This window comes from Lepidochelys kempii, chromosome 2 (assembly GCF_965140285.1).
Source record: "Lepidochelys kempii isolate rLepKem1 chromosome 2, rLepKem1.hap1, whole genome shotgun sequence".
NCBI lineage: Eukaryota > Metazoa > Chordata > Testudines > Cheloniidae > Lepidochelys > Lepidochelys kempii.
This window is the reverse complement of record NC_136381.1, coordinates 254,572,996-254,585,015: the sequence shown is the minus strand read 5'-3', so window position 1 is coordinate 254,585,015 and position 12,020 is coordinate 254,572,996. Positions and strand designations below refer to the sequence as shown.

At 42.6% G+C, this 12,020-nt stretch overlaps 1 protein-coding gene and 1 long non-coding RNA gene across 8 annotated transcripts in view; one reads left to right on the top strand and one right to left on the bottom strand.

The window, feature by feature from the left end:
* The window catches only part of LOC140907807 (uncharacterized), a 111,226-nt gene extending 103,474 nt beyond the window's left edge, over positions 1-7,752 (top strand). The window contains exons 2-5 of the long non-coding RNA XR_012157632.2: positions 159-335; positions 616-695; positions 4,080-4,447; positions 6,627-7,752. This is a non-coding gene — a long non-coding RNA (uncharacterized LOC140907807). The remainder of the gene's footprint in view (positions 1-158; positions 336-615; positions 696-4,079; positions 4,448-6,626) is intronic.
* The window catches only part of XRCC2 (X-ray repair cross complementing 2), a 33,177-nt gene extending 24,162 nt beyond the window's left edge, over positions 1-9,015 (bottom strand). For 5 of the 7 annotated variants that reach the window (XR_013635446.1, XR_013635445.1, XR_013635444.1 and 2 more), the window contains exons 1-2: positions 8,413-8,805; positions 1,595-1,676 (exon numbers count right to left, since the gene is read on the bottom strand). Coding sequence is in view for 3 of the 7 variants with exons in the window: in XM_078851856.1 (XP_078707982.1) it covers positions 1,595-1,676; positions 8,413-8,670 (340 nt within the window). In the remaining 4 variants the exon portion in view is untranslated. Of the gene's footprint in view, positions 1-1,594; positions 1,677-8,412; positions 8,806-8,839 lie in introns of those variants that run through there. The other 2 variants (XM_073334616.2, XM_078851855.1) reach the window with 2 other exon arrangements.
* Positions 9,016-12,020: the final 3,005 nt, after the last annotated feature.

Sequence of the window (12,020 nt, the reverse complement as noted above, 5' to 3'; positions counted from 1 at the left end):
AGTTGCACCAGGGTCATATAGAGAGGCACTACTGCCTCTCTAATTTGACATTAAATTCCCTCAAGCAAACATAACAGCAAGGTCTTTTTAGTTTAACATATTTATTGCTTTCCAGATAGTGGTCCCCAAATCGACATGTATGGTGTTTATTTTCATAGGTTTCATAGATTCTAAGGTCAGAAGGGACCACTGTGATCATCTAGTCTGAACTCCTATACAACTCTGGCCATAAGACCCTGAATTAATTCCTGTTTGAACTACAGCATATCTTTTAGAAGAATTTCCAATCAGGATTTAAAAATCGCCAGCAATAAGAGATTGCACCATAGCCCCAGGTAAGCAGTTCCACTGGTTAATTACCCTCACTGTTAAAAGTTTGTGCCTTATTTTGAGACTCAATTTGTCTAGCTACAATTTCTGGCCATTTGATCTTGTTATATTTTTGTCTGCTAGATCAAACAGCCTTGTATTATCATATTTCTGTATCCCATACTTACAGACTGTGATCAAGTCACCCCTTAATCTTTTTTTGTAAAACTAAATAAATTGAGCTCTTTGAGTCTTTCACTATAAGGCATATCTTTCAATCCTTCAACTGTTCTTGTGGCTCTCCAGTTTACCAACATCGTTCCTGAATTGGACATCAGGACAGACACAACAGTTCAGCAGCAGTTGCACCAGTGCCAAATATAGAGGTAATATAACTTCCCTATTCCTACTAGAGATTCCCTTGTTCCTGCACCCAAGGATTGCATTAGCCCTTTGGCCACAATATTGCCCCTGGAACTCATGATCAGTTGCTTTCCATTGTTACCTCCAAGTCTTTTTCAGAGCCACTGCTTCCAAGGATAGCATGGCCTTTGATCCTACATGGATGACTTTACATTTGGCCATATCAAAAAGTATGTTATTTGCTTGTGTAACGCCGAGAGACCCTGGTCGTCAGTGGGCAGGATTGAACCGGGGACCTCTGGAGCTTAGTGCATGAGCCTCTACTGCATGAGCAAAAAGCCAACTGGCTGTTAGCTAAGGCTGTAGAGCAGACTCATTTAACTCTCTCTCTTTAAGTGGTCTTAGTACCACTAGATGGGACAGAACACTACACCCAGGTGTGTGGGTTACACTTGCACCCAGTTTACTAAGCAATCCAGATTGCTCTGTATTAGTGACCTGTCCTCTTCATTATTAGCAATTCCCCCATTCTTTGTGTCATCTATAATTTTGTATTTTCCTTCAGGTCACTGATAAAAATACTAAATAGCGCAAGACCCACTAGTAGCACACCCAGTCAAAGATGATTCCCCTTTTACAATTATATTTTCAGACCTACCAGTTAGCCAGTTTTCAATCCATTAAATGTGTGTCATGTTGATGTACCATTCCAGTCTCATAATCAAAATGTTTTACAGTACCAGTAATAAGTTAAATGCCTTACAGAAGTCTAAGTATATTATGTCAACATTTAGTCTCTCCCTGAATTCAGGATTTTATATCTATTTGCATGCTTGAGGTAACCTGACAGACATAAACTTACTTTGATACTGTACAGTTTTGTAAGATCTCACACACACACACAATTTTTATTTTTTTTTACCATGAATGGGAAATCCTTCATCTGCAAACAGACAAGGTTCAAGATTTTTCAGAGAACTTCTGCCCTCAAGTCGTGCAAGTAGCTTTAAAAAAAAAAAGATAAAAAGACATTGTGTTAACTAAAAATAATGGGTCATGGGAATTAAGTTTATAAGATACAACAGAACCATAGAATTTAGTGTGTTTTCAATGATAGCTCTGTCAACAGAATAATTTGATTTTAAAATGCCTTTCTGCATACACGTGGCAAGCTCAGAGATTGGACAGTACAGTAACAGACGTTGACTTTCTATCTCTCCTAGCAACGAGCACCAGGATTCCATGGCGATAAGTGCCATGTAAGAACCTGTATTTACAAAACCATAAGAATGAGCTACTGGCAGATAAAAACTGCTGCAAGAATGGATGTCTTTGAAATATGGAAATGTTGCCATTTTATAGGATGAAAGGAAAGATGGTCCCTTTGTAACAGCCATCAGACAGTGACTTCAAACTAGTGATCTGGAGGGCAAAGGCTGTATTCAGTCTCCTGAGTCATCCAGTCCCTCAGCTCATATATAAGTAAAAGTGTCTTACATATTTCAACTTACATTAGATGTGGGACTCTGATGGGCTACAGATCCTATCACCTCACCATCACTTGTTCAAACACAGGCTGGTAGTGATCAAAAGTCATTACACGATGGCTGTTCAACAGCCTTTGTAAGGCAAGTGGGTGTTCTTGGGCCAGTTCTTAAATGGACAGGTGTCCACATTGCCAGCTATAGTGCCATTTGTTGTCTCAACAAAGAGGCCAACAATTCAAGAAATAAACACTTTACCCACTGTTAGAAATGTCCTTCCATACATGGATTAAAGCACATTGGCAAAAAAGCTTGTACTGCTGCCAGAGTATACATCCTGAAGACAGAGCACTTCAGTCTTCATGACCATCCATAAGCTCTAAATTAATGATTTTTAGAATAAAATAAATTCTGTACAAGTGCATCAAATCTCTCTCCTAGCCACATCCTTAGGGCACTCAGCACATAACTCTAAACATAACTTCCCAGCACACATTTCCCCCTCCTCCACACTATATTTGATGGACAACTTTTCCTCTGAATCTCCTTGCTATTGTCAATTTAAATTATTTAAAAATCAATTGTCTGTGTTTTTGTTTAATGGTAGTATAAAAACTCTAAGTGATGCTTAAATTGCTTCAAGAGGTTATGATGTGAGTCCAAGTAAGACACTTCCACGGACATTGTACCATTCCCTTCCATTAATAAAATGTCAATGTGTTTGCCTTTGTAACTGTTCTGTTCAGGTGTGTTGATAAGAGTCTTGTGAGATGCTCATTAAAAGTAGAATAAAAACACTTTAACAGACATTATACTGGATCCATGATTCATGCATTTGTTCACTGCATGAAATATTTGTATAATACATGTTATATCCATAGTTACAGTTTAGCGACACTGCAACTTGTTACACTGAAAAAATATTATAGTATTCTGTATAATCAGGATCAGGGAAGAGACTGAATATAACTTGCTCATTTCCTGTGCTGTTGCTGTTCCCTCGTGCTTATGGAGTCTCTCCCTCCTATGTTTATGTTCTCTCCATTCTCATCATCCTGCACTGCATCCTTCCCCTTTGTGAGTCTGGAGTCCCCTTCTGGTCTTTGCTTACCTGCTTTCTCTGAACCATGACTTTTACTGCTCCACTGTGGTTAATATGATGGCAGCCAAGTGAAATTTACCAGAATATCAGGATATGCAAGAACACTAAAGAGTGTTTTAACACATTTTACATAGCTGTGAGACATTTTCATAGCAAATGGTTCATATTTACAAATGTCATACATTTTATATACATCCAGAAGATACCATTAGTCATTGAAAAGGTTAGATTGTTATCCTGCTATCTAGCCTCTTTCTCCTTACATTCTTTTGCTGCTACTTACTAGACAAAACACTCAGTCTACTTCGTTCTGCAAGTCAAATAAAGTTTACTGCAAATTTTACATAACAGTGTGACTGGGAACAGTAATATTATATGAATATCTGTTTTAGAGATCCAAGTCTTGCAAGATCATGGGATGCTTTACTTTGATGCTTAAGAAGTCCTCAGCCATCAGGAGACACAGGCTGTCCAGCTGAGACATTATGAATATATTTAAGACTTTTGAATAAACAGCCTTGCCTCTGAGATGATAAATTATTAGATTTTAGCTAAGTATGGTTTTCGAAGGCAAAGTTCCAATTGTGTTACCCTCCTTCAACCTAAAAAAAGGCATAAAGCGGGAGCAGCAAATAGATGCGTTTCTGTATTAGTGTTTATTAAAACATTATTAAAAGTTTAAGACTCATTTAAATCCAGAACACAAAGTGTGTTTAGGGCTCCCACAGCATCCTCAGAACCACTATGATATAATTAATTATTGCATTACATTACAGTGATGCTAACTCTCATGATTTTTCTTTTTTTTTGGTGAATGACAGGATTTTGGCTGGGCCTGGAGCCTGTCTTGAGATGATGTGAGAAGCTCCACCCTTTATGCAAATGTGAACCCTGCCTGGGGGAACCTCCTCTGATTTGCTGCGTGCCTCACTTGCCTGCCTCCTCGGGCAAAGTAATCAATCAGAGCTGCTATAGCCAGAGCGCTCTCTCTCTCCCTCCCGTCAGCAACCTGAAGTCATTCTCATGGGGGAGCGCAAGAGACTGAAGGAGCCCAGCAGCTCTGCTCCCTATACCTCCGCTCTTTTGAGCAAAGGGGAAAGCTCCTATGCTCCTCCCCCTCACACCCAGCCTGGGAAGGGGCAGAAGAAGATTCTGTTACAGCTCCTCTTCACCCCAGGGTGGAGCAGAGGTGAGGCTGTGGGGGCTGAACTGATGGGTTGTCGAGGGATGAGTTGAACTGATGTGGGGGGAAGAACTGATGCAGGGACAGACAGGACAAGATAGATTTGGACAGTGGGGTGCAGAATTAATTACTGGAGAAATGATGTGGAGATGTGGGTGTGAGAGCTCCTGCTATGGAGGTCAAAATCACCTTACCCAAGAATTTTGGAAGAGTGAGAAATAAAATCTCTCACACGCACTGTGGATGGGCAAGGGGAGTTAAAAAACAAAACAAAACAAGACAGATCAAAACCTACCACAATGTAATCTTTTACAAAAAAAATTTTTTTGGAGTCTGACTTATGATTTTTGATCTTCTGAGGTTGGCAATACTGCATTTATTTATCACAGCACTGCTCATCCACTATTCTGAAGTTCCTTGTACTAGAATGCCCCTCAACATGAATAGGGGAAGACTTAAGTATGTTTTGAGATGTTCTTGCTTTAAAGCAGGGGTGGGCGACCTGAGCCTGAGAAGGAGCCAGAATCTATCAATGTACATTGCCAAAGAGCCACAGTAATACGTCAGCAGCCCCCCCATCAGCTCTCGCCCCCAAGTGCCTCCCACCCACTGGCAGCCCCGCCAGTCAGAACTTCTTGCCTGCCGCAATCAGCTGTTTCGCATGCGCAGGAGGATCTGTGGGGGAGGAAGGCATGGCAGGCACAGGGGAAGGGGCATGGGCCTTGGGAGAAGGGGTAGACAGGACCTGGGGCAGAGCAGGGGGTTGAGCAGTGATCACCCCCTGACACACTGGAAAGTTAGTATCTGTAGCTCCAGCCGCAGAGTCAGCGCCTATGCAAGGAGCTGCATATTAACCTCTGAAGAGCCACACGCGGCTCCGGAGCCACATGTTGGCCACCCCTGCTTAAAAGGGTATAACTCAATCTTAATGTTTAGCTGGTATAGTGTTCAAGTTTTTCTTTCTTTTAAAAAAAGGAAGGTCTATGACATTTGGTAGTGTTCAAACTGAAATTATTCCCTACTTTTTAAACAGAACACACTTTATTGGAAAACTTAGTAGCATGGATGGTTCAACAACTCTCCTGATACAAATTAAGACAAAATTATATTCAATTAGCTCAGCGGTTTTGCATGGGCAAGAAAATTCAGTTTAGAATCTATAACTGAGATTTTCAGACCAGTGCAGGATTTAGCCACACAGCTTAAAAGAAATGGAAGATGTGAGGCTAAGTCCTTTGTACGGCTCTACAAATATAAGGTACCCTGCTATGATGGCTGAACATAGGCACCACTTAAAATTTCAGAGTAACAGCTGTGTTACTCTGTATTCACAAAAAGAAAAGGAGTACTTGTGGCACCTTAGAGACTAACCAATTTATTTGAGCATAAGCTTTCGTGAGCTACGTCCGATGAAGTGAGCTGTAGCTCATGAAAGCTTATGCTCAAATAAATTGGTTAGTCTCTAAGGTGCCACAAGTACTCCTTTTCTTTTCACTTAAAATTTACCTGCCATATCACTGCATCAAAGATTACCTTAATATGCATTTGCTAGTTTGTATTGACTTGTGTTGAAATCATGTAATGGTTTTTTTTTTTTTTAAGTTTCCGTACATTATGAAAACTATAAAAACAAGTGTGTCTTAGAACTAATGGCTCCTTGGAATCTCAAGAGAATACGAAGTGTGCTGGAAACCTGCCTTCTGCTTTGCAGGTTCCTAAGGTTTTACAATGCTCTGCAAACGTGTACATATAGTTGTTCACATTTAGAGTTAGCTGCTGAATGCTAAGGTAATATAAGCAGTCTGACTACTTGATACAGCATTAATTCAAAAAAAGTACCATTTCAGTACCAGCTAAATGTGCATCATTCTTTTTTTTTTTTTAAATCCATACTCTTCACCTCCCCAATTTTCATTTTAGAATAGCAAATACTTTCTGTATAGGGCATTTCCTGGGGATTATTTAGTAGTTCTTGATTGCTCCAGCTCCTTTCATCCAGTCATGAGTCCTCAGAAAATATCTGATCATTATAGCTTAAATATGAACCTGTGGTTATATGAACTGAATGCTTACACATTTGATTGAAAATACCTATAGGTGCTTATCTTGAGCATTGAACAGATTATTCACAATTCATTGATGACAATGTACCTGTGTTTCTATGAAACTTATGTTTTCTCCCTAGTTTTGAAGCAGAATCTCCACAGACACTTGCTTTGTTTGTATCATGCTGTGCACCGTGGGATTTCCTGGCAGGATCAACAAACAACTTTGCAACAAACTCTGTGAAAGGTCTGTCCACATTACACTTAATGATGCTGAAGCAAAACTATGTTCAGATAAGACACAAGAGAGGAGACCTTACCATCTGTGGTTGTTAAAGATCTATTGAACTTTTCACAAGAGCTGGGACTACCTAGTCTGGCATAGGCAGTTTTTAACATTTTTAACAGTTCTTCTGTATATGGTAAAATATCTGTAGCGATCAAAGGATCAGACTGCAATAACAGAAATCACTTGCTTCTACCTTCTGTTGTGAATGGCTTAAATAACCAGTTAACACAGCACTGCTAAAGAAAGTAACTGAACAGAAAAAACTGGAAAAGATACAGCAACATCTGGTCACTATTGAGATTGGCATGCCATAATTTAATTATGGGTGCTTACTTCTTCCTTTACATAACTTTTACCTTTTTTCCACAAAATGATTACCTTCCAGTACTTTTCTGTGTGTATCTACCTTAGTAAGAGAGTACCCTAGGTGCGTTTTCAATACATTTCTGAATAACTGCACTTTACATTCTATCACAGTGGATCTTTTCATGTGATTATTGGTATGTAGAAAATAGGGGTCCCTGTGGACAAAAGACATCTGTCCATGTGGCATAAGCTTCACGACAGGGGCCTTAAACTGTAAGTTTGCTGAGGAAGGGGCAGTGGGAAAATTTTTCAAAAATGTCAAAATTACTTAGGAGCCTCAGTCCCATTGAAAGTTAATGGTACTTCAATGGAATTCAAAGAGTTTTTCTTATGTCTTCTGGGAAGTACTCAGCACATTTTTGGGTGCCATTCAATAATATGCAACATTTCTAAGTAATATATGCTATACAGGGCACCATCAGATAGTGATTAAAAGTGTTAAGAGACCAACTGGTCAAAAAAAATGAGTGAGACATTTTTACCTTTCACAAGCTATTTGCTTAATAAAAATTCACTGACTCTCTTTGACAACCTTCACCTCTTACAGCTTCCATTGTCACTCCATTTTTACTAAACTCATTTTATGAGATTTTTGAAGAATTATTTGTTTGGCACAGAATTTTTTTACTTACAAGCTACACAACATTTTACAAGGAAGTGTTGCTGCAAGATTTAAAGATTTCCAGAGCATCCTTAGGGTCACAAGGTCAGAGAAAGAGGGTGGGTGGTGGGAGGGCAGAGAAAAACTGGATAAAGAATTAAAGAAACATAACCCTTGTTGCTATGAGCAAAACTTTACAGGGCAATTTTAAAATCTTCCAAGTTTTTAAAAAAGTGCTTAAGTGGCTACAATTCATCTCTACCTTCATGACCATTCAGGTGAACACCAGTCTCTCCAGGTTTATTGTGAGGCCCTGTCTACACTATAAAAATAGGTCTGTTTAACTATGTCACCCAAAGGTGTGAAAAATCCAACCCCTTGAGGGATGCAGTTAAGACAACCTAGCCCCCCCCCCATGTAGCCAGCGCGAGGTTGACGGAAGAATTCTTCTGTCAACCTACCACGTTTTGGGGAGATGGACTACTGAAGTTCTACAAGTGTAGACAAGTCCCATGCACGGTTAGTATCAGTGCACACGGCGGGGGGGGGGGGGGGGGAAATACGGGCCCTGATTCAGCAGTTCACCGTATTCAGCAAAGTGTTTAAACATTTGCCTAATTCTAGGCACATACTTAAGTCCCACTGGCCTCCACGGGAATTAAGCACATACTTCAACGCTTGGCGGCGCGGCTGCAGCGGCCACGGGCGCATCTTTCCGGCGGGCCGCCAGCCCTTGGGACGCAGCCCCGCCGCCTCCGGGCCAGGATGCCCTCTGCAGCGAGGAGAAACGGACGTGCCAGCGGGCAGAGACGGCGGCCGGGAGCTCCTCGGTTCCCCCCCCCCCCAGCCGGCAGCACCCACACCCTAGGCTTCCAACGTGTCCGTGTCCTCCCCGCCCCAGGGGAACCCCTGCCGGCCGGCCGGCCATAGTGCTGCGAGGGGCGGCGCGACACCACCCGCGACAGGCCAGGCCGGCCCGGCCCGGCCCACAGGCCACGCCCGTGCTGCGCTACTCCGAGCCCCGCGTGGGGGCGGTGCAGGGGAGGCCAGGCCCGGGGCGCGGCGCTCCCAGGCAGGGGAAGGGGTCGCTGCCTCACCTGAGTGCCCGACTCCGCCTTCCGGAACCCGTCACTCATAGCGCTGAGGAGGGGGTGGGGACCGGGCCCAGCACCAGCAGCGCCTCCCGCCCAACCGCCTACTCGTCGCACATGCGCAGTGTACCACATCCCCGCGGGCGCACTTCGCCACCCTAGACGGGCACGACCCACCCTGCGGGGGCGGAGGGGGAAAGCTGATGCTGCGCATGCGCGGTGTCGCAGTATTTTGTTCTCTTGCGGTTGCGCCTGACGCGATTGGGTGGGTTCCCTGGGCAGCTCAGCACGCGGGAGCTCCAGGGTGGGGTTAAGGTTGTTATGGGGAGGGGTTAATTACCCACCTTGAATGGTCCTCGCTCTATTTAAATTATCTTCTGTCATCATCAGAGGCCAGTAATGTTAAGGGGGGAGATGTTTAATTTATTATTTGGTGGCCAGAGTGAAATACTTACATGTGAAATAGAAACAGTGGGCCAAAAGCAGCCCTGACAAAGTGCGTGCAACTCCCACTGAAGGCAATTACATCAGGCAGGAATTTAGGGTAACATTTTAAAATGTCAGGTTTCAGAGTAGCAGCCGTGTTAGTCTGTATTCGCAAAAAGAAAAGGAGTACTTGTGGCACCTTAGAGACTAACCAATTTATTAGAGCATAAGGTAGAGCTCACTTCATCGGATGCATACAGTGGAAAATACAGAATGCATCCGATGAAGTGAGCTGTAGCTCACGAAAGCTCATGCTCAAATAAATTTGTTAGTCTCTAAGGTGCCACAAGTCCTCCTTTAAATTTTAAAATGTGGGACTCTTAACACCATACTTATCTGGCACGTTCCATGTGAAGATCTCAGAGCACTTTGCAAACATTACTGACTTAATCCTGACAACATCCTGGAAAAGTATGACTATCATTACCTGACAGGTGAATTCTGAGAAACAAGGGCATTGTCTAATAAAATTAATGGCACACATTGAATGAGACAGGAAATAGTTCTCCATGTGGCATATAGCTTTTGCCTGTGGAATTCACTCCTGCAACAAGTCAGACTCAAGTCATTTCTATAGCTGATTTTGAAAAGGGTCTGGAAATTTTTACAAGCCATAATATTTGTCTTGGAATTATGTAGGCTAAAATGGGGTATACATATGCTTTAGGGCATAAACTGATCACTGCAGGGATCTGAAAGGATGTCCAGGGAACTATGTACATTATGGAGATTTTTCTGTGCCTTCACCAGAAGCTATGGGCAGGATACTGTACCAGACTTGAAGGGCCAATTTTATGATCTAGAATGACCCATCTTTTGTGGCTGTGTAGCTCCAGTTGTGAGAGAGGATAGACTGTAGGGAGACATGGGAAGCTCATTTGTAAGACCTCTCCTTACACTGGTGCAAAAAGGGTGGAAATAATAGCAAGATCATTCATCGTATCTACCTTTCAGTGGGTGCTAATTCAGAGTCCAGCGATGATACTTTAAATGCCGGTGCACTCTAAAAAGTACCTAGTTTGAGTTGACGTAGTTCTGTTTAAACAGAAATACTTTAACATGGTCTAGGTACCTTTTAGAGCACACCAGCAGGGTCTACACAGGGCACTTAGAACACAACACTTTAGAACATTCTACAATTTACACCCCTCCAGTCCCGACACAGACTAGTGGGGGTCACTGAAGGTTAGCATTACAGGGGGTAGGACCAGCGTGGGTGGTGGGCTTTCACTCCCTCTCTCGGTCTCTGCTGGCTGGGGCTTTGAGGCTCAGTGCTGCAGTGAAGGACATGGAGCAGCTGGAGGAGGCCTTGTGGAACAGGGCAGGAGGAGGTTATGAAAGAGAGAGGGAATGCGAAAGAGGGAGAAGACAAAGAAGAGGATCCTGGGAAGGAGGTACAGGCCTGGGACTGGCAAAAGTTAATTAAGGGCTGTACATGATATAGGAGGGCAATTTGCCTAGGGTCAATCCTCCCCTTCTCCGGGTTTGGGGTAGGGTGGTGCCATGGGAGCAAGCAGGCATGTTTTGTTTCTGCTACACCCCCTTTGCCCCAAAAGTTCATCATCCACCACTGAGCCAGAGGGCACCGGAGATGCATGAATTAAGATGGATTGGCCTTTAATAATACATGGTGGGACTGCGATCAGGCACAATTGGTTTCATTTTCCCAAAGAAAGGCTCATCTTTCCCAAGTTTGGGAAACCGTTGTAAGGAATAGAACTTCAAGAACTGTGATGACTGTGTGTCATAAATATAAAGGGAAGGGTAAACCCCTTTAAAATCCCTCCTGGCCAGAGGAAAAATCCTCTCACCTATAAAGGGTTAAGAAGCTAAAGGCAACCTCACTGGCACCTGACCAAAATGGCCAATGACGAGACAAGATACCTTCAAAAGCTGGGAGGAGGGAGAAAAACAAAGGGTCTGTGTCTGTCTGTATGATGCTTTTGCTGGGGACAGAACAGGAATGGAGTCTTAGAACTTAGTAAGTAATCTAGCTAGGTATGTGTTAGATTATGATTTCTTTAAATGGCTGAGAAAATAGCTGTGCTGAATAGAATGAATATTCCTGTCTGTGTGTCTTTTTGTAACTTAAGGTTTTGCCTAGAGGGATTCTCTATGTTTTGAATCTAATTACCCTGTAAGGTATTTATCATCCTGATTTTACAGAGATGATTCTTTTTTACTTCTATTAAAAGTCTTCTTGTAAGGAAACTGAATGCTATTTCATTGTTCTAAGATCCAAGGGTTTGGGTCTGTGGTCACCTATGCAAATTGGTGAGGATTTTTACCAAACCTTCCCCGGGAAGTGGGGTGCAAGGGTTGGGAGGATTTTGGGAGGAAAGACGTGTCCAAACTACGTTTTTTCAGGAACCCAGATAAAGTTTGGTGGTGGCAGTGGAAGTCCAAGGGTAAAATAGTTTGTACCTTGGGGAAGTTTTAACCTAAGCTGGTAAAAGTAAGCTTAGGAGGTTTTCATGAAGGTCCCTACATCTGTACCCTAGAGTTCAGAGTGGGGAAGGAACCTTGAAACTGTGTCTGGAATGTTCTGTGTGGCAGAGTCCAACAGGCGTGTTAGTTGTAAGAAATTGTACTTGGAAATTGGTTGGAGGATGAACCTACGTCGAGAACTACATCAACTGAATGAATTTTGTTGTTATTTCGTTCTTAGTTTAATCACTGCAGTAATTTAAAAAAGCCTGAT